The sequence below is a fragment of the Lonchura striata genome, chromosome 36 (genome assembly GCF_046129695.1).
Source record: "Lonchura striata isolate bLonStr1 chromosome 36, bLonStr1.mat, whole genome shotgun sequence".
Lineage (NCBI taxonomy): Eukaryota > Metazoa > Chordata > Aves > Passeriformes > Estrildidae > Lonchura > Lonchura striata.
In genome coordinates this window covers 538828-560028 of record NC_134638.1, presented here as the reverse complement: position 1 = coordinate 560028, position 21201 = coordinate 538828, and the positions used below count along the sequence as shown (strand labels likewise).

Genomic DNA, 21201 nt, shown 5'->3' with positions numbered 1-21201 from the left:
TATCAATGTTTGATAGGATAAAGAAATGTTTTGGAATCAATGTTCCTGTGGGGAGGGGCCATTTCGGAGGGAGCGGGTTATGGCCGAATAAAAGGAGATTTTCTGAGGGAAATAAGATATTTCTGAGGCAAAACTTGCCATTTCGGAGGCAAATTGGGAACTTTCTGAGGGAAATGAAGCCTTTTTGATACAAATTGGACATTCCTGAGGGAAGTAAGACATTTTCGAGGCAAATAGGTTATTTCTGAGGCAAATCGGACACTTCTTGAGGGAAATCAAACATTTTTTGAGACAAGCCAGACGTCTCAGAGGGCAATGACGAGGTAAAACCAGACGTTTCTGAGGGAAATGGGTCATTTTCTGACGGAATTCAGCCATTTCAGAGGCACACATTCCCTGAAGGAGCTCGAGAGATTTTCCGGAAGGAACTCGAGCTTTTCTGAGGTAAAACCAAGGAGAAAAGGGTGGGTTTTTTGTTTTTTTTTTTTTGAACTTTTTCCTCTCTCCGGACGCTTTTCCCCGCCCAATGCGGAGCGGCCGCAGCAGTGGCGCCGCCCCCACGGCGGCTGCGCAGAGAAGGGGGCGTGGCCAAATCAGGGGCGGGGCCAGGGATTGGCGGAGCCAGTGAGGGGCGGGGTCAGGGATTGGCGGAGCCAGGGAGGGGCGGGGTCAGGGATTGGTGGAGCCAGGGAGGGCGGGAACAGGGAGGGGCGGGGCCTCCGCGTGGCCCCGCCCATTAACGCATCACTCTCAGATCCCTCCGCTTTCCACTCGCTTCACCCTGGATCCCTCCGCGGCCGCTCCCGCCCCCAAAATCTTTTTTTTTTTTTTTTTTTATTGCCTGTAAATGGGCGTGGGGGAGGGGCGGAATGAAAGTCGGGGCTGTGGGGGAGGGGAACGAGATGGGGGAGGGGGTCTGTGCCCGTTTAGCGGAGGTTTGGGGGGAGCCGATGAAATAAAGTCCCCCCGTTCTTCCCCCCCCTAGCACGGGCCCCTTCTCGCGGGGTGATTTTTGTGTGAAAAGTCGCTAAAAAAGCGCCGGGTTTCAAAAATCTCAAAGAAATTGTGGGCTTAGAGTGAAGAATTCAGGTGGTTTTAGCTCAAAAAGCCACGGGGAGAGCTGGGGGCCAGCCTCCCACTTTGGGTTAAAAAAGCGGCCATTTGGGTTTAAAAAGTACCTGAAAAAGCTTCGTGGTGATTTTTAAGGGCAAAACCTCTGTCCTGTGCCTCAAAAATGGCTTAAAGTCAGCTTAAAGTGGTGTTAAGGCTATTTGGAAGTTTTAGGGTTATCCTAGCTTTAAAAAAAAAAAAAAAAATCTAAAACTGATTTTTTATTCTGTTTTTTTTTTCCTAAGAAAAACCTAAGATTTGGTAAAGAGCATCTTTCCATAGGAAAATGCTTTAAAATGGCCTCTCCAGGCTCAGCTCCTGAGGAAAAAGCAGCTTTTGGAGTATTTTCGTGCAGAAAACACGAACTTTGGACATGTCAGAGTTGCTAATTTCGATTTTAAATTAGGGCTTAAAGCGGCTGCAAATGGATGAATTATCAAAAATTATCATTGAGACAAACCTTCCATAAATCAGGGTATTTTTGGGGGAGGCTTTGTCCAGCACTTGAAATGGAGGGGGGGAAAAAATTACATTTGAGAGCTTTAATGGTGGAATCATCCAGAAAATAATGAATAACAATAAGGAAATATTTTCTCCTGCAGGAAACGCCCCAAAAATGTCGGAACAGCTCCTCCCACAGCCCCCAAATGCCTCATCGCTTTAATCAGCAACTTTAATTAGCCCCAGAGCAGCTTTAATGAATCATAATTAAAGGGTTGGGAAGGGGGGTTTGTCCCCTCCCTGCCAGCACTTTTGGGGTGTTATTTCCTGCCCGGAAACGCTTCCAAAATGCTGAAAAAAGCATCTTAAAACAGCTAAAAAATGCCTTAAAATGCCTCAGAATAGTGGGTTTTATTCCCCTGATTGAAAACAAGGACTTCCATGACTTGGCCTGGCCTGAAACGGGGTGAAACGCAGAGATTTTGATGCATTTTTGTTGTAAAAATGGAATAAAAATGGTGGCTAGGACTGTGCTGGATCAGGGTGAAAAAAGGGTTTAAAAAAAGGGTTGTTCGGGGCTTTTTGGGGTGAACAAAAATTGGGGGAAATTGGGGGTTTGGGGTCTGTGTTCCCTCAAGAATTCTGTTTTTTTTTCCCCTTTTTTGAGCCTTTTGAGGAGCCACGGCGCCTCCTTGGCAGCGGCCCAGCCCCGTGACGCAGCAAAAGCAAAAACCGGAATAAAATGAATGAATAATCATTAAAAAAAATAATAAAAGCAACTCTAAAACCACCCAGGAAGGTCGCAGCGAGAGATTTTTAGGGCAGAATTGGCCAAAGCGAACAAAAAAATCGCTGTTAAATTTAACCAGTTTCGCGCTGGCCTGGGGGGGGGGGGGGGGGGGGGGGACGCGGTTTGTGAGGGGGGGGAAAAAATCAAAGAAAAGGGTAAAAAATGAGAAATAATGAAAAAAGAGGCTTTTTCACGCTGGGGGGCGGCGGGTTTGGGGGGCGGTTTTGGGGGATGTTGCCCTTTTTTGGCCATTTTAGGGACTATTTTGTCGCCCCCGCGGGGCCCTTTATAAGGACGGGGCAGCGCCGGCAGCGCCCGGCCGGAGCCAGCCCCGCCACGGCCCGGAGCTGCTGGATTTTATCCAAAAACCTCCGAAAAAAGCCTTTATTTCCTGCCGAGAGCTCGAAAAATGTCTTTATTTCTTACCCAGAGCTCAAAAATTGGCTTTATTTCCTACCCAGAGCTCAAAAAATGGCTTTATTTCTTACCCAGAGCTCAAAAAAATGGCTTTATTTCTTACCCAGAGCTCAAAAAATGGCTTTATTGCCGGCAAAAAGCTCTTAAAGCTGCGATATTTTCTATAGAAAGAGCTCCCAAGAGTGCTTTTTTTTTTTTTTTTTCCATAAAAGCGGCTCCTAAATCTTTATTTAAAAAGAGATGAAAGCGGTTTCCTTTAAGGAAAACGGAGCTCTTAAAGCTGCTTGCTTTCAATTTAAAAAAAAAAAAAAAAAATCCTTAAATTGCGGCGATTCCAGTAATGGGAAAAGCCGGGGCGAGCTGGGGCATTTTAACTGAAAAAAAAAAAAAGAATGAAAACCCTTCCAAAAAGCTCTTAAAGCTGGTTTTTATTGAAACCGAAGCTTCTAATGATGGTTTGGAAGAAATCGCTGCTTTCAAAGCAGATTTCTGGGAGAGGAGGCAGCTCTCGCAGCTCTTTAATTCTTAATATATTTTAATATGATACTTGAAAAAAGCCGGAGCGAGCTGGGGCGGTTTTAATTTCTTTAATAAGAGCTTTTTAAGTTGCTTTAATTTAAAGAAAGAAAAAGCGCTCGATACGCTGTTTTCTGCTAAAAAAGCTCCTAAATTTATTATTTTTTTAATAAGAAAAAGCTCTTAAAGCTTAAAATAATGGAATTTAGTCCCCACGTGGGGCCGGGCCGGGCAGCGCAGGCGGGGGCGGCCGGTTTGGGGTGAAATGCGGCATTTTCAGACGCAGGATGGATTGAGAGGAGCCAATTTTGAGGGAAGAGCAGGAAAACTGAAGAGTGAAGATGGAATCGGCAGGGAAAGGAAAGTTTTTCTTCGCAGTGGCCCCATCTGGGGGGAAAAAAGGACTTTTTGGTAAAATGGCGGCAGTTGGGCAGGGGAGGAGCAGAGAGAAGAGAGGAAAAAAGGAGAGAAAGACAGAAAATAGAACAAAACAAAAAAGAAAATAGAAGAAAATCAGAAAAAAATTAGAAAAAAATAGAAAAAAGAAAACGAAATTGAAAAAATAGAAATTGGAAAAGCGAAAACTGAAAAAGCATAGAAAAAATGGAAAAATAGAAAATAGAAAAAAGAGAAGAAAGTTGGAGAATAGAAGAAACTAGGAAAACTAGAAAATTTGAGAAAATAGAAGAAATTAGAAAAAAAGAAAATCGAACAAATAGAAAATAGAAGAATCTAGAAAAATAATAGAAAAAATGAAAATAGACTGTAAATAAATAGAAAAATTGCAATTGGGAAAAATGAAACTAGAAAAAAGAAAATAGAAAATTATAGAAAAAAAAAGACCCAAGTGCTGAAAACTTGAGAAGATGGAAGTGAAAGAAAACAGGGAAAAAGCAGAAGAGAGAAAATAGAAGAGAATAGAAGAGAGGAAAAATGAGAGAAAATCAAAGAGGATTTAGAGGAGAAAATAGAAGCGAAAATTAATGAAAAAAAGAAGGATAAAGGGAGAAAAAGGAAGAAAAATCCCGATTTGGGTCCCGGAGCCAGGAAAATTGAGGAATTTGAGGAAAATGCCCCAAATGGAGCCGGAGGCAGCGGCCGGGTGAGGCCCCACCCCCCCGGGGGTTTGGGAATTTTGGGGGGATTTGGGGGGTTTTGGGGTTCTGTCGTTTCAGGCGCCGCCGCCGTCGCCCCTTCCCCTTCCCTCTTTCTATTAAACTCCCCAAAAATGGGGAAAACCCCCCAAATTCCTCCAGCGCCCTCCGGCTCCGCCGCTCCCGCCGGCGCCGCTCAGTAAGTGTCCAAAATCTTTTGTTTTTAACCCAAAGGCGTCGCGCGGGAGGGGCCGGTGATCAAAAAAAAAAGGGAGAGAAATGCTCAAAGAAATGTTTTGTATTTTTTTGGGGTGGGGGGTGGGGAAAGGGGGAGGGGGTGTCTCGAGTGTTTTTCCCCTTCAGGGAAGCAGCAAAACGCAGGGAAAAAAGGCCAAAAAAAAAAAACCCAAAACGGTGAGAAAAAGCCGAGGAAAGGGAAAAAAAAAGAGAGGATTTAACCAAAAAAGGCCAGTCTGCACTCAAAACGCGCTCAGGAGATTCCGGCAGGGATTTGAGGAGAAAACCCCCAGAGCTGGGGAATGCAGAGAAGTAAGAGTCGATTTTCTTTCTTTTCATTTTTTGGGGAGGTCGGTTTTTGGTGGGTAGGGGGCGGTTTTGGGGTGTTTTCCGCCCTTTCCGCAGCCGCAAGTGAGAGGAGGCAGCAGCAGCAGCAAAAAGAAGCTTTTTTTGCCCCAAAGTGAAGCTGGAAGAGCAGGAATTTGGCTCCAGGAGCTTTCCTTAGGAAAGAAAAAAAAACCGTAAACCCCCACCCCAAAACCCCGTGGAGGGAGGGGCTGGAGCAGGCGTGGGGGGAGGGGACAATAATCATGTTTCCAGGTTTTTTTCTCCCGAAACCAGCAGCAGGAATGCTTAAATTTAGACTTTTGTCCCCAAAACGAGTAAGTGTAGGAGCGAGCAAGGGGCGGGAGCCTCGAATTTGAGGCAAAACCCCCCAAATCGGCGGTGGCAGGTACCGGGTGCGCCCCCCCCCCACCCTGAGCCCCCCCCCGGGACCCGCGCGGGGTGGGGGGGGGAGGGCGGCAGATTTGGGGCGATTTCGGCCGGTTTGGGGCGGGGGGAGCGCGGGGACCCCCCCGGACGTGGCATGCGGGCACCTCCCGACCCCAAATCCCCCCAAAACCGGCGGAAAAGCGCGACCCGCGGGCGGTTTGACCGATTCGGCCGCTTTTCCCCCCAGAATCAGTTGTGCTGACAGGGTGTGTGTGTGTGGGGGGGTCTCGTGGGTGTTTTTTGCAGCCCCGCCGGCCCTGCCCCCGCCAGAGGAGCCTCCAAGAGCCAGACTGGGGCAAAAAAACCCCCAAATCAGGGTCTGCAGGAACAGTAGGGAGCCAGAAATTGGTATTTGTGCCGCTTTCACCCCAAAATGGGCCACTCCAGGGATGGAAGGGGAGGGGGAGCTTTGGGTTTGGCTGCTTTCCCCCCCACCCACTTAAAAAAACCCTAAAAATTGCTAAAATTGCTTCAGAATGCGCTGCTCGTTGGGCCCGCCCCCAAGCTGGGAATTGAAACAAAAAAAAGGGTGTTTTCCACCCCAAAAAAGTGCTTAGTCAGCGCTTTCGCCTGGTGCCTGGGGAGGGGGAGGAGCTTTTGTACCGTTTCCCCCGGATTTTCCCCCAAAGCAAAGGGATGGAGGAGCCAGGTGTGCGGGATGGGGGGCTGGCTGTTGTCTCTCTCCCCTCCCCACAGTGACAGTGCCAAAACCGCCTTGATTCGCCCCAAAATGGACAATTTGCTCCAAAAAAAAAAAACCAAAAAGGCTTAAAAAACTAGAAATTCCCCCCAAAATAAGACAGGTGAGCCAGCAGAGTAAGTACCGGCGGGGCCCCGGGACGCGCCGAGCCCCAAAATCGCCCGTTCTCGGCCCGAGCCGCGAGGGGGGCGCGCGATGGACCCCAAACCCCGTTTCGGAGCCGATCCCGTGCCGGGGGCGCGCGGCCGACCCCAAATCCTCCTTTCGGACCTCGCTGTGCTCCGGGGGCGCGGGATTAACCCCAAATCCGCCGGTCTGAGCCCATTTTGCGCCCTCATTTCCTCCTCCCGGCCCCGTTTTGCGACCGGGACGCGCCCGTGACCCCAAATCCGTTTCTGAGTCTTGTTTTGCGCCTGGGCCGTGACTCGGACCCAAAATTCCCGTTTCTCCGCCCAAATTGCGCCGGGGGCGCGTGGTGGGTCCCAAACCCCCCAAACCGCCCGTTTTCGGGTGCGCTCCGGCCCCAAATTCCCCACATTTTGCCCCAAGTCGCTTGGGGCGGGGCCGGACCCGTTTTGGGGAGGTTTTTTTTGCTTTTTTTTTTTCCCCGTTTCGGGAGGTTTTTTCTTTTCCTGAGAAAACTTTACCCCGTTTTCTCAGGTTTTGCTTTTTCTCCTCTGGACCCAAAAAGGCCGAAAAAAAAGCAAAAGGCGCCGGTGGTGGCACCCCCGGGACCCCCCGGGGCGGGGTTCGACTCCCCGCGGCGCCGCTGCTGCTGGCCTGGGGTCCTGTCCCGACACAGACCCCCCATATCACGACAGGGAGCCCCATGTTGTGGTGGAGAACCCCCCCCGTTTCTCCTCCTTGACTTGGGGATCTGGAAATCCAGAGGAAAGGGAGACCCCTGTATCCCGACAGGGACCTCATATCGCGATAGGAGCCCCCGTATTGTGATAAGGACCCATTATCACGACAGGAATCCCCCCACGTGTTCACATGGTTTTGGGGGACCCATGGTACGAGGGCGGGGGCGATTCCATGTTGTGACAGGGACCCCTTTTGGTAATAGGGCCCCACATGTCGTGACAGGGACCCCCCCCATTGTCCCAGAGCCCCACACCGGGTGACCCACAGTACCAGGATGGGGGTGCCCCGTGTCACGACAGGGATGGTCTATCGCGACAAGAACGTCTGTCCACGCTCTGCAAGGGCTCCGATCCTGGCAGGACCCTGGATGAAGATGAAGATGGACGCTCCTGTCGCGACAGTGCCCCTGTATCGCGACAGGAGCGGGACCACGAGTGGGCGCCGCATCGCTGTGAGCCCCCCCTGTCGCGACAGGGACCCCCAGTGACCAATAAACGGCAGAGCCCCGACCGCGCCTGTGTCGTCATTGGGGCTGGGGGGGGGGTGCCCTTGGTGCATATGACGTCACTGGCTGCTCCCTCTGACGTCATCGCAGCGCGGGCTGGGCCCGCTTGGTGACGTCACCGCCGCTTCCTGCCGCGTGTCCTGTACAAGCCCCGCCCCGTCCCGGCGGGTTTGGCCTCGCCCCCTTTCTAGCCCCGCCCCTTCCTCATTGCTGGCCGCTCATTGGTTCTTTCAGGCCCCTCCCCTGTCCCTTATTGGCTCTCCCGAGTCCCGCCCTTCGCTCCTCCCATTCCCCACCCCCGCGCTCTCATTGGCTCCCCCAGGCCCCACCCTTCGCCCCTCATTGGCTCGCCGGGGCCCCGCCCCCCCGGCCCGTCACCGGATCCTCCCGCCCGGCGCCGCCGCCGCTTCCTCCGGGCCCGCTGCGGCCCCGGGAGCCGCCGGGAGCCCCGGGGAGCCGCGGCCCCGCCATGTGGCTCTTCTCCCGGGACCCGGTGCGGGACTTCCCCTTCGAGCTGGGCCCGCCCGACGCGGAGCCCGACGCGGAGCCGCAGCCGGACCCCGCGGCGCCGGCCCCGCTCTGGCGGCTGCTGCGGGGCCGCCGCAAGGTGCGGGGGGGGGGGGGGGGTCCGTGTCCCCTCGGTGTCCCCGTCCCCGCACCCTGCATGGCCACGGCCCCGCCATCCCTGCCCCGAGTCCCCCCCGGTGTCCCCTCGGTGTCCCCAGCCCTCATCCCCCCGGCCCGGCTGTCTCCTGCCCCCCGCCCCGCTGGCCCCAGCCCCGTGTCACCGCCGTCCCCGTGTCCCCAGGCCGATGGCGCTCCGGTGTCGGTGTTCGCTCACAGCCTGGCCCCGGGGGGCGACCCCGGTGCCACCGGCCTGGCCCGGGCGGGGCTGAAGCGGCTCCGCAGCCTCCGGCACCCCAACATCCTGGGCTACCTGGACAGCCTGGAGGTGACGGCAGCGGGGACAGCGGGGGGACAGCGGGGACATGGGGGTGGCTGGGGGGACATGGGGACAATGGTGACAGGGGGAGCGGGCAGTCATGCTGGGACAGGGGGACACTGGGGGGACAGGGCCGGTGGTGACAGCGAGGGGATGAAGGAGGGACACAATGGGGGGACACGGGGGTGACCCCGAGTGTCCCCCCAGACGGAGCAGTGCCTGTACCTGGTGACCGAGGCCGTGACCCCCCTGCGGCGGCACCTGCGGCTGCACCCCCCGAGCGGGGACGCGGGCGAGCAGGAGGTGGCCTGGGGGCTGCAGCGGCTGCTGGTGAGGGGGGGATCCCTGAGGGGAGACCTGAGACCATTGGGGGGACCCCAAGATCCGGAGAGTGGGGGGGATCCCCAGGGTCTTGGGTGGAGGGATCCCCAGGGTCTTGGGTGGGGGGGATCCCCAGGGTCTTGGGTGGGGGGGATCCCCAGGGTCTTGGGTGGAGGGATCTCCAGGGTCTTGGGGGGGGGGTCTCCAGGATCTGGGGGGGTTCTGGGATCCAGGGGGGGTTTCTGAGAGGTTTTTGGCTATCGGGGGGTTTTTGCCCCCCCAGACGGCGCTGGCGTTCCTGGGGGCCTCGGGGCTCGTTCACCACGCGCTGGGGCTCGACGCCGTCTTCGTGGACCCCGGCGGCGAGTGGAAGCTGGGGGGGCTGGAGCGGGTGGCGGCCACCAGCGAGGGGACCCCCACACGCCCCCCCAGCGACCCCCCTCGGCCACAGGACCCCCCCGAGCTCAGTAACCCCTCCCGAGGCCAGGGGGACCCCTGGTGAGTTGGGGAGGGCACCTGAAAAAGGGGGTGGGGGGGGGTTCAGGGGACCACGGGGGTCTCCTGTGCCCCCTCCCCACTGTCACGGCCCCCCCCAGGGCAGGGGACATGTGGCGCCTGGGCTGCCTCATCTGGGAGGTCTTCAATGGACCCCTCCCCCGGCCGGGGGCTCTGCGCAGCTTCGGCAAGGTCAGGGACCCCCCCCAAAATCCTGGGGACCCCCTGAACACCCGGGATCCCCCAGTTTGACTCCCCCCAGACTTGGATCCCCAGATTTCTGCTCACCCCCCAGATCCCCCCCCAGGCTCGGGGGTCCCCCTGTCCCCCCAGCCCCTGGGGTGCCCCTGACCCTGTGTCCCCCCTGTCCCCCAGCTGCCCCCCGGGCTCATCCCGCCCTTCTCGGAGCTGGTGGCGGCGGATCCGGGGGCCCGGCCGGGCCCGGGGCCGCTCCTGGAGCGGCTGCAGCGCCCTGGAGCCTTCCTGGCCTGCGCCCTGGTGCGCACCGGGCTCTTCCTCGAGCACTTCCAGGTCTGGCTTCAGCCTCGCCTCGTCCCTGTTCCCTCTGTTATTTTTCATTCAGAACACCTCATCCTCATCCTCGCGTTCATTCCTGTTTTATTCTCATTCCCATCCCTGTCTCCTCATCTTTGTGCTTGTTGTTGTTCCTCATCCCCATCATCATCCTCATCCCCATCGCTGTCTCCTGATCGTCCCTCAATCCTCATGCTTGTCCCATTCCCGTGTTCATTTATGTTCCTTTTGTCTCATTTTCATTCCTGTTCCTTCATCCCTGCTCTTCCATCCTCATCTCGTTCCCATCCCTGTCCCCTCATCATCCTCACCATCATCATTGTTTTCACTCCTATTCCTTCATTCTCTTCCTCACCTTCATCCCCATCATCCTCCCCATCCCCTGATGTCCCCCCCGACCCCCGGCAGGTCCGGGACCCCTCGGAGCGCCGGACGTTCCTGCAGGAGCTGCCCCCTCTCCTGGAGTCCCTCCCGGGGCCCTTCCGCAGGCACAAGCTGCTCCCGAGGCTGCTCGAGGCCCTGGAGCTGGGCAGCGCCGACGCCAGCGCCCTGCCCCCGCTGCTGCAGGTGAGACCCCCCCCAAAATACCCCCCAAAACCTCCCTGACCCCCAAAATCCCACCCACAACCTCCCTGCTCCCGCTGCTGCAGGTGAGACCCCCCCCAAAATACCCCCCCCAAACCTCCCTGACCCCCAAAATACCCCCCAAAACCTCCCTGACCCCCAAAATCCCCCCCAAAATCTCCCTGACCCCCAAAATCCCCCCTAAAACCTCCCTGGCCCCCAAAATCCCCCCAGTAACCCCCATAGCCCCCTGGTCTCCCCCCGCTCCCCCAGGTGGCGAAGGTGCTGGACCCCCCCGAGTACCAGGAGCGAATTGTCCCCGTCCTCGTCCGGCTCTTCTCGTCCCCTGAGCGGGGCCTGCGCCTGCGCCTGCTGCAGCTGGTGACTGGGAGCACTGGGAGGGGGCTGGGATGGGACTGGGAGCACTGGGATGGGACTGGGAAGGGATTGGGAGGCAGTGGGAAGGACTGGGAGAGATGGTGGGGTTATCCATGGGGTTTAGGGGGTCACTAGGAGGGGTCTATGAGTTCAGAGGAGGCCTGGGGGGGGGTCTATGGGGGGCGATCTGTGGTTTTTGGGGGTCCCTGGGGGTGTTCAGGGGTCTCACGCCCCCCCAGCTCGAGGAGTTCATCGAGTTCCTGCCTGACTCCACGGTGGACTCCCAAATTTTCCCCCACGTCGCCCACGGCTTCCTAGACTCCAACCCAGCCATCCGCGAGCAGACGGTCAAGGTGGGCCCCCAAAACCACCCGGGACCCGCCCCCAACCAGCTGCGCACCCCCAAATGGGCTGGATGCCCCCAAAATCCCATCTGGGGGTGCCCCCTGACCCCTCCCTGTGTGTTCCCCCCCTCCAGTCCATGGTGCTGCTGGCACCCAAGCTGGGGGAGGGGCGCAGGGGGGGGGAGCTGCCCCGGCTGCTGCTGAGGGTGCAGGGGGGGGACGCGCTGGGACCCCTGCGCTGCAACGCCACGCTGTGCCTGGGGCGCCTGGCCCCCCACCTGCCCCCCCAGGTGAGTTCAGAGACCCCCCCATAACCCCCTCATAACCCCTTGTTGTGCGTGGCCCCCCACCTGACCCCCCAGGTGAGCTCAGAGACCCCCTGAACCCCCCCCAAAACCCCCTTGTTGTGCGTGGCCCCCCACCTGCCCCCCCAGGTGAGCTCGGAGACCCCCTGAACCCCCCCTACACCGGCCCAGTACCTGTGACCTCCCCCCCCCCAGACCCCCCACCCTGGCTTGGGCCATCCGGAACCCCTTTCCCCTCTCCTCACTTTGTCTCCCCTGTCCCCACACGGTGTCCCCCGTTCCCCCTCACTGTCTCTGTCCCCCCTCCCTGTCCCCCGTCCCCCCTCCCTGTCCCTGTCCCCCCTCACTGTCCCTGTCACCCCTCACTGTCCTGTTCCCCCTCCCTGTCCTCTTCCCCCCTCACTGTCCCTGTCCCCCCTCCCTGTCCTGTCCCCCCTCACTGTCCCTGTCCCCCCTCCCTGTCCTGTCCCCCCTCACTGTCCCCGTCCCCCCTCACTGTCCTGTCCCCCCAGACCCGCCGGCGGGTCCTGGCCCCCGCCCTGGCCAGGGCCACCCGGGACCCGTTTCCCCCGGCCCGGGCCGCGGCCGTCGCCGCCTTCGCGGCCACCCACGGCTGCTACTCGCCCCCCGAGGTGGCCGGGCGGGTGCTGCCCCCCCTCTGCGCCCTCACCGTGGACCCCCACCCCGGCGTCCGGCAGCAGGTCAGGGCGGGGAGGGGGCTGCAGGAATTTGGGGAGGGGTCTGGGTGCTGCGGGAGGGACCCAGAGGAGTTGGGGAGGGGGTTTTTGGGGGTGGGAGGGACCAAAAGGAATTGGGGAGGGGGTTTTGGTTTTGGGGTGGTGGGAGACACAAAGAGAAACTGGGGAGGGGGTTCCGAGGGGAGGGAGGGACCCAGAGGAATTGGGGAGAGGGTCTGGGTGCTGTGGGTCCTGATGAAATGGGGGGTGTCTCAAAATTGGGGGGGTCCCACTGAGTGGGGGGGTCTTTCAGAGCAGGGGGTGCTGGGGAGGGTCCCAGAGCAATTGTTGGGGGGCTCAGGGTGCTGCGGGGGGGGGGTCCCACAGTGGGGGGTCTTGGTGAAATTGGGGGGGTCAGTGTGCATGGGGAGGGTCCCAGAATAGTTGGGGGTGGGCTATGGAGGGGTGGGGGTCCCGGGGGGTCTCTCACTGTTGGGGTCCCTCTCAGGCGTTCCGGGCCATTCGGAGCTTCCTGGAGCAGCTGGAGGCAGCGGCTGAGGCCGGCGGGGAGCAGGAGGGGGGTGAGACCTGCGGGGGGGGCAAAAATTGGGGGGAAGGGGCCAAAAATTGGGGTGGGGCAAAACTGGGGTGAGGGGGCCAAAAATTGAGAGGAGGGGGTCAAAAATTGGGAGGAGGGGGAGAAATTATCTGCGGGGAAGGGAGGGAATTGGGGTGGGGGGACAGGGGGTGACATCGCGACTCAGGGGGGACACGGGGGGGCTTTGGGGGTGTCCCCCCCCCGTGACCCCCTCCCCCGTCCCCAGACGCCCCCAGCGCCGCCGCCGTGCCGGGGGGGGGCGCGGGGGGGCTGGGGGCGGCCGTGTCCTGGGCTGTCACCGGTGTCACCTCCCTGACGGCGCGGCTGATGGGCGGCGAGGGGGGGGCGGCCCCCGCACAGCCCCCCCCCACGCAGGGACCCCCGGCTGAAAACCCCACGGCCCCCCCAAAAGGTGAGTGACCCTTCCCCCTTCAAAACCCCCCCACCCCAAATTCCTGACCCCCCCCAGCCCCCAAGCCTTGGGGACCCCCCCCCCCCCAAACCTCATTGTGCCCCCCCAGAGCCCCCCGGTGAGGAGCCCCCCCCGGAGGACGCCGATGGGTGGGATGAGGACTGGGGGAGTCTGGAGGTGAGTTTTGGGGAGGGGGGGGCACAGTGGGACCCCCTCCCCATCCCCTCACCTGTGTGTCCCCTCCCCAGGACATGGAGCTGCCCCGGAGCCCCCCCGCCGGCAGCCCCGAGGAAATGGGGACCCCCCCGGAGCCCCCCAGCCCCACAGAGCCCCCCCCCAGCGCCCCTCCCCCAGCCGGGGGGGGTGACGAGGGGGGCTGGGGGGTGGGGGGCGAGTGGGGCACTGAGGACGCCTGGGAGGCGCTGCCCAGCCAGCACGGTGAGACCCCCCCCCAAAACACCCCCAGACCCACCCACGACACCCTCGGGACCCCCCAGACCTACCCCAGACCACCCAGACATCCCCAGACCCATCCAGAACCCCCCTAGGACACCCCCAGACGCCCCCCGGGATCACCTAGACCCCTCTGGACCCCAGACTCTCCCTGGGACACCCCCAGACCCATCCTGGGACCCCCCAAGCCCCCCCCCTCCCCACCAAGGCCTGCCTGGGGTTCCTCCCCCCACCCCCCAATAAACTTGGGATCCCTCCCCACCCAGGACCCCCCTCAATGCCCCTGAGGGACTCCCCCAGTCTCCTGGGACCCCTCCTCAATATCCTTGGGACCCCAGACCCCCCCCTCCCCAGTGATCCCCCAACACCCCTGAACCCCCAGACCCCTCCATCCTCCATCCACCCCCCTGAACCCCCATTCCCCCCTCCCTGAGACCCCCCAGGGCCTCATCCCCCCGAAACCGCCCTCTCGTGTCTCCCCCCCCATTCCCCCTGTCCCTCCCCCGACCCCCATTTTCCCTGTCCCCCCTCTGACTCCCCCGACCCCCATTTCCCCATCACCCCCGTTCCCCCCTGTGCCCCCGTGACCCCCATTTTATCTCCCTCTGATCCCCCTGACCCCCATTTTCCCTGACCCCCATTTCCCCATCCCCTCCGTTCCCCCCTGTCCCCCCCCCATTTTTCCCCCGTCCCCCCCTGAACCCCCATTTTCCCCATTTTGTCTCCCCATTTTCCCCCCTGTCCCCCATTTTCCCCATTTTCCCCCCTGTCCCCCATTTTCCCCATTTCCCCCATTTTCCCCCCCTGTCCCCCATTTTCCCCATTCCCCCGGTGACCCCCCTGTTCCCCCATTTTCCCCATTTCCCCCATTTTCCCCCCCTGTCCCCCATTTTCCCCATTCCCCCGGTGACCCCGCTGTCCCCTCAGGGCCGCCCCCGGGCCGGCGGCAGCGGGAGCAGCAGCGGCGCCGCCAGCTCGAGGCCAAGCGCCGGGCGGCTCCCCGGGGCCCCCAGAAACTGGGGGCGCGGAAACTCGACTGAGGGCCGGGGAGGGGCTCCGGGAGGAGGGGAATCGGGGCTGGTGAAACCCCGGTGGTGGTTGGTGTTGTTTTGTGCCGAGGGGATCGCTAATAAAAACCCGCAGAGCCGCGAGGGCGCCGTGAGGCGGCGGCGGGAGCCGTGAGGGGGACACGTGACCGGGCGGGCGCGGGGCGGGGTCACGCGGCGGGGCGGGGTCACGCGGCGGGGCGGGGTCACGCGGCGGGGCGGGGTCACGCGGCGGGGCGGGGTCACGCGGCGGGGCGGGGTCACGCGGCGGGGCGGGGTCACGCGGCGGGGCGGGGTCACGCGGCGGGGCGGGGTCACGCGGCGCGCGGGGTCACGTGTCCCGGCATGGCCGGCGGGGAGGGCGCGGGCGCCGCCCAGCGGCGGCGGCGGCGGAAGGAGGAGGTGGTGGGGGAGACCCCAAAATTGGGGTGGGGGAGACCCCAAAATCGGGGTGGGGGGGAGCCCAGGTTTGGGTGGGGACGCGGTGGGGGGAGGCGGGGATAGGGGGGTACTTGGGGGAGGGGTGGCAAGGACGGCTGAGATCGTGGGGACACCCCAAGTCGGGGGGGGATACCCCAAAAAGGGGGGCGGGCATGGGAGGGGGAGGGGGGGAAGAACCCCAAAAATTCGGGGGGGACACGAATTCCGGGAGGGGAGAGGACAAGGACATCGAGCGGGAGGGGGGGGCCCAAGGGGGGGACCCCAGGGATGGGGGGGACACAAAGGGGGGACATCAAAGTTGGGGGGGGGGACAGGTGGAGGGCACAGAAATGGGCTGGGGGGGCTTTGGGGGGTCCAGGTATTGGGGGGGTGCTGAAGGGGGGGGCAATTGGAGCTTAATTTGGGGAGGGGGGCTAAGATTGGGGGTTGCCTGTGGGGGTAGGGGGCTGTGGGTGGTGCCCGGGGGGGGGTTTGGGGTCACCTGGGGGGGTTGGGGTCTTCCAGGGGGGTTTGGGGTCACCCTTGGGCCCTCCAGGACCCCGGGGTGCGGCTCTCCAAGGCTCTGAGCTACGTTCTGCGCCACGGGGCCGTGGCCGAGGGGCTGCCCATGGGCCCGGGTGCGTGAGACCCCCAAAAACCCCCCCCAAAACCCACCCCAAATCCCTCCCAAACCCATCCCAAAATCACACAAGATTCCCTCAAAACCCACCCCAAATCCCCACAAAACCTGCCCCCAAACCCCCCCAACTCCCTCCAAAAAGTCCCCAAATCCCCGATAACCCCCCACAAAATCCTCCCCAAAATCCCCGCAAAACCCACCCCAAATCTCCCCCTAAACCCACCCCAAAATCAACCAAAATTCCCCCCCAAACCCACCCGAAAATTTCTCTCCAAAATCCACCCAGAAATCCCCCCCAGCATCCCCCAGATATCTTTTGGGACCCCCGAAATGTCTCCTGGCACACCTCAAATACCTTTTGGGACCCCTCAGACTTCCCTAAATGCCTTTTGGGATCCCCAAAATGTTCCTTGGGACATCCCAAATACCTTTTGGGACCCCTGGGACACCCCAAATACTTTTTGGGACCTCCTAAAGTCTCCCAGATGTCTTTTGGTACCCCCAGAGTGTCCCCTGGGACGCCCCAAATACCTTTTGGGACGCCTCCAAATGTCTTTTGGGACCCCCAAAAGGTCCCCCGGGACCCCCCGGAGGTGCTGACGGGGGTCTGGGGGGTTTTTTTTTGGGGGGCAGACGGTTTTGTCGAGGTGGGGGCTCTGCTGCGGCTGCGGCGCTTCGCGGGGGTCTCGGAGGGGGACGTGCGCCGGGTGGTCGCCGCTGACCCCAAGGGTCGCTTCGCCCTCCGGCCGGACCCCCTGAGGGTCAGAGCCAACCAGGGCCACTCCCTGCCGGTGAGGGGGGTCCCGGGGGGGTCTGGGGGGTCCCTGAGGGGTTTGGGGGGGTCCCTGAGGGGTTTGGGGGCATCCCAGAGGGGTTTGGGAGGATCTCCGAGGAGTTTTGGGGGTCCTAGAGGAGTTTGGGGGGTCCCTGAGGGGTTTGGGGGGATCCTCGAGGGGTTTGGGGAGGAGTTTGGGGAGGTCCCCAGGGTCTGGGGGGATTCTGGGGGTCCGGAGTGGGATTTTAGAGATCCAGGAGCAGATTCTGGGGGTCCAAGCTGGGATTCTGGGGGTCCGGGCTGGGATTCTGGGGGTCCGGGCTGGGATTTTGGGGGTCCGGGCTGGGATTTTGGGGTCCGGGCTGGGATTTTGGAGATCCAGGAGCAGATTCTGGGGGTCCGGGGTGGGATTTTGGGGTCCGGGCTGGGGTTTTGGGGGGCCGGGCTGGGATTTTGGGGTCCGGGCTGGGATTCTGGGGCTTTGGGCTGCGCTTTCGGGGTCCGGGCTGGGATTTCGGGGTCCGGGCTGGGGTTTTGGGGGTGGCGGCTGCTGCAGGGGCTGTGTCCGGGGGTCGCAGGTGCCCGAGCTGGAGCTGACCCCCCTGCGCAGCCCCGGGGCGCTGCCCCCCACCCTCGCCCACGGCACCCGGCGCCGCCTGTGGGGCGCGATCCGGGCGGGGGGGCTGCGCCCCATGGGCCGCCAGCACCTGCACCTGGCGGGGGGCTGCCGGGGGACCCCGGCCTGCGCAGCGGTGAGTGACCCCAAAAAAATCCCACCTGGAGACCCCAAAATCCCACCCGGGAGACCCAAAAAAACCCGCCCGGGAGACCTCAAAATCCCACCCGGGACACCCCAAAAAAACCCACTCGGGACACCCCAAAATCCCACCTGGGAGACCCCAAAAACCCCCCCGGGAGACCCAAAAAACCCACCCGGGACACCCCAAAATCCCACCTGGGACACCCAAAAACCCACCCGGGAGACAAAAAAACCCACCCAGGACACCCCAAAAACCCCCCGAGCACCCAGAACCCCCCCGGACACCCCAAAACCCCACAGACACCCCACTCTCACCTGGTGGGGTGTGACCCCTCCCCAAAACCAACCCGGGGCACCCCCAAAAACTCCCCAGACTCAGCAGGGACCCCCCTAAACCCCCCCAGTGACCCCCCCAAAGCTCAGGGACCCTTTTGGCACCCCCAAATCCTCCCAGCCCCCCAAATCCCTTTCTAGGACCCCTCAAACACCTCAAATCCTCCTCGAGGCCCCCCCAGCCTCCCTCCTGCAGCCCCCCAGACCCTCCCAAAACCCCTCGGGACTCCCCAAAATCCCCCAGGACCCCCCAAAATCCCCCTCCCCGCAGGGATGAGGTCGGACTCGGAGATCGCCATCATCATCGACGGCCCCCGAGCGCTGGCGGGTGAGGGGGGGGTCCCGATTTTGGGGGGTTCCCCGATGTTTGGGGGGGTCCCCGCTGTTCGGGGGTCCCCCCCGATGCCCGTGTGACCCCCCAGCCCTCCCCCCAGACGGGATCCCCTTTTTCCGCTCGGCCAACGGGGTGATCCTGACGCCGGGGGACGCCCAGGGCCGCGTCCCCCCCAAATATTTCCTGCGGGTGCTGCAGCTGCGGCCGCGCCGTGAGCGGGGGGACCCCAAAACTGGGGGTGGGAGACCCCAAAACTGGGCGGGGGACCCCAAAACTGGGGGTGGGAGACCCCAAAACTGGGCGGGGGACCCCAAAACTGGGGGGCTGGAGCAGTTGTTTAGGGGCTTTGGGAGGAGCCTTGAAATTTGGGGGGGGGGGTCTCTGGGGTGGTCCAGGAGTTTGGGAGGGACCCCAAAATTATTGGGGGGGGGTTGAGGGGGGTGGGAGGGGCTCGAGGATTTGAGGGGGACCCCAAAACTGGGGGGATTCATGAACTGGGGGGGGTGGAGCAGTTGTTTAGGGGGTTTGGGAGGAGCCTTGAAATTTGGGGGGGGGGGTCAAAGAGTTTTGGGGGATTATTCAGGAATTTGGGGAGGAATCCCCGAAATTGGAAGTCTGGGGAGGTTCAGGAGTTTGGGAGGGACCCCAAAATTATTGTGGGGGGGTTGAGGGGGGTGGGGGGGACTCGAGGATTTGAGGGGGACCCCAAACCTGGGGGGGGCTGAGGGAGTTTGGGGTGGACTCGGGGTTTGGGGGGTGCGGGGCTGGGAGTTGGGGGGGGGGGTCAGGATTTTGGGGAGGGGTCCTGTTGCCATGGCAACAACTCCTCTATTCCCCCCCCCAGGGTGTGAACTGCCCCTGGACGGGCCCTGGGACGAGGAGAGGGGAGAGACCCCCAAATGAGGATGGGGGGGGGGGTCTGAACCCCCCCCACAAGGATTTGGGGGTCCAACCTCTCCCCCCATAAAGATTCGGGGGGGCCCTGAGCCCCCAGACCCCAATAAAGCCCCCCTGAGCACCACGAGCATCACATGTGGGGTCAGACCTCAAACCCCCCTCCCCAAATAACACCCGGGGGTCCCAGGACCCCCCCCCCCAGTCCCTCCCAGTTTCCCCAAATTTGGTTTCACACAGAAATTCTCTTTTATTGCTGCATCCACCGGGATCTGGGGGGTCCTGGGGGGGGGTTGGGGGTCCCAGGGTTTGTCCCGGGAGGGTTTTGGGGGTCCCGGGGAGTTTTGGGGTCCCTCAGCAGATCCCACATGTTTCCCTGCGGCCGCAGCGGCGCCGCCGCAGCTCGAGGCTCCGCCGCAGCTCCTCATCCTCCTCCCTGCGCCCTGCGGGGGTCGGGGGGCGTCGGGCAGGGCTGGACCCCCCAAAAAATCCCCCCGACCCCTGCCCATGCACCCCAAAACCCCCCCGAACCTCCCCGTGCCAACCCTGCAGTCCCTCCTGACCCCCGAAACGCCTCCCGGGACCCCCTGAGACCCCCCGGGACCCCTCCCCGCTGTCCCCCCGGTGTCCCGGTGTCCCCCCGGTGTCCCCCCGGTGTCCCCACCTGGACTCGCGGCGGTGCCGGTCCCGCACCAGCCGGTCCCGCCGGTTCACCAGTGCCACCAGTTCCTCCAGTAAGAGCTGCTCGCGCTGCCGCTGCGCCGGGGGCTTCTGCCACTCTGGGGGGGGGTCCCCAAATGTCCCCCAAAATGTCCCCAAAGCCCTTTGTCCCCCCCACCCTCCACCCGGTGGCTCCTTCTGTGCCCGGCACCGTCCGTGTCCCCAAATGTCCCCAAATGTCCCCCCGACCCGCCATGTCCTCCCCATCCCCCGTGTCCCCGTCCCACCCTTTGTCCCCAATGTCCCCTCGTCCTCCCCTGCCCCCCGATGTGTCCCCAGTGTCCCCTGGATGTCCCCAGTGTCCCCTCGATGTCCCAATATCCCCATTCCCAATGTCCCCAGTGTCCCCTCGATGTCTCTGTGTCCCCCCAATGTCACCCACTGTCCCCCCCCCATTCCCAGTGTCACATCCTCCGTCCCCAGTGTCCCCCTGATGTCCCCAGAGTCCCCTCTGTCCCCAGTGTCCCCTCGATGTCCCAATGTCCCCCCGATGTCCCCTGTGTCACACCCTCTGTCCCCAGTGTCCCTTGGATGTCCCCGTGTCCCCCCGATGTCCCCAGTGTCCCCTCTGTCCCCTCGATGTCCTTCTGTCCCCAGTGTCACACCCTCTGACCCCAGTGTCCCCAGTGTCCCCCTGATGTCCCCAGAGTCCCCTCTGTCCCCAGTGTCACCTCGATGTCCCAATGTCCCCCCGATGTCCCCAGTGTCACACCCTCTGTCCCCAGTGTCCCCTCAATGTCCCCAGTGTCCCGGCTGTCCTCAGTGTCACACCCTCTGACCCCAGTGTCCCCCCGTGTCACCCCTGATGTCCCCAGAGTCCCCTCTGTCCCCAGTGTCCCCTCGATGTCCTCCTGTCTCCAGTGTCCCCCTGTCCCCAGGATGTCCCCAGTGTCCCTTGGATGTCCCTGTGTCCCCTCGATGTCCCAATGTCCCCCCTGATGTCCCCAGTGTCCCGGCTGTCCCCAGTGTCACACCCTCTGTCCCCAGTGTCCCCCCTGATGTCCCCAGAGTCCCCTCTGTCCCCAGTGTCCCCTCGATGTCCTCCTGTCCCCATGATGTCCCCAGTGTCACACCCTCTGTCCCCCGTGTCCCCCCGATGTCCCCCGTGTCGCACCCTCCGTCCCCAGCAGCCCCCGCAGCTCCCGGCTCAGCAGCTCAAAGCGCCGCTCCAGGTCCCGCTCCTGCGCCCTGGGGTGACAGAGGGACAGAGGGACAAGGGGACAGAGGGACAAAGGGACAGGGGGACAAAGGGACAAGGGGACAGAGGGACAAGGGGACAGAGGGACAAAGGGACAAGGGGACAGAGGGACAAGGGGACAGAGGGACAGGGGGGACAAGGGGACAGGGGTGTCACCGGGGCTGGCAGAGCCCCCCCGCAGTCCCCTCGCGGACGGGGGGGGACACAGGGAGGGGACAGAGAGAGGGGACACGGGGGCGGCGATGTCGCCGCGGTGTCGCCGCTGTCCCCTCACAGCAGCTGCAGCTCGTCCTGGCGCCGCACCAGCAAATTCCGCTGCTGCACCAGCGAGAACCAGTCCCGGAGCAGCCGCTCCTCGCGGGCCGGGTCCGCGCCTGGGGACACGGGGACGTTGGGGACATCGGGGAGAGTGGGGACATCAGGACACACTGGGGACATCGGGGACGTTGGGGACAGCGGGGGATATTGGGGACACGGGATGTTGGGGACAGCGGGGAGAGTGGGGACATCGGGGACGTTGGGGACAGCGGGGAATATTGGGGACATCGGGGACATCAGGGACATCGGGGAGAGTGGGGACATCGGGGACGTTGGGGACATCAGGGG

General features: G+C 61.7%; 3 protein-coding genes across 3 annotated transcripts; 2 read left to right on the top strand and 1 right to left on the bottom strand.

The window, feature by feature from the left end:
- The first annotated feature begins 7876 nt into the window (after window positions 1-7876).
- On the top strand, window positions 7877-14626 carry LOC110484228 (N-terminal kinase-like protein). The gene is made up of 16 exons (XM_077789603.1): window positions 7877-8058; window positions 8260-8403; window positions 8602-8724; window positions 8999-9213; window positions 9312-9402; window positions 9586-9741; window positions 10153-10311; window positions 10582-10689; window positions 10926-11039; window positions 11165-11320; window positions 11848-12036; window positions 12521-12593; window positions 12837-13022; window positions 13132-13199; window positions 13271-13460; window positions 14403-14626. The coding sequence occupies exons 1-16, from the start codon at window positions 7921-7923 to the stop codon at window positions 14513-14515; spliced, it is 2223 nt and encodes a 740-aa protein (XP_077645729.1). The 5' UTR covers window positions 7877-7920; the 3' UTR covers window positions 14516-14626.
- A 207-nt stretch (window positions 14627-14833) lies between these two features.
- On the top strand, window positions 14834-18810 carry TRPT1 (tRNA phosphotransferase 1). Its single transcript, XM_077789602.1, is given in 9 exon segments — window positions 14834-14923; window positions 15498-15579; window positions 16215-16372; window positions 16935-17070; window positions 17073-17108; window positions 17721-17777; window positions 17884-17994; window positions 18628-18679; window positions 18681-18810. Coding segments are annotated over 9 exon segments (759 nt in total). The 5' UTR covers window positions 14834-14866; the 3' UTR covers window positions 18751-18810.
- A 221-nt stretch (window positions 18811-19031) lies between these two features.
- Window positions 19032-21033, bottom strand: EHBP1L1 (EH domain binding protein 1 like 1). Its single transcript, XM_077789636.1, has 4 exons — window positions 20870-21033; window positions 20512-20585; window positions 19342-19456; window positions 19032-19149 (listed from the first exon to the last, which is right to left on the bottom strand). The coding sequence occupies exons 1-4, from the start codon at window positions 21031-21033 to the stop codon at window positions 19032-19034; spliced, it is 471 nt and encodes a 156-aa protein (XP_077645762.1).
- Window positions 21034-21201: the final 168 nt, after the last annotated feature.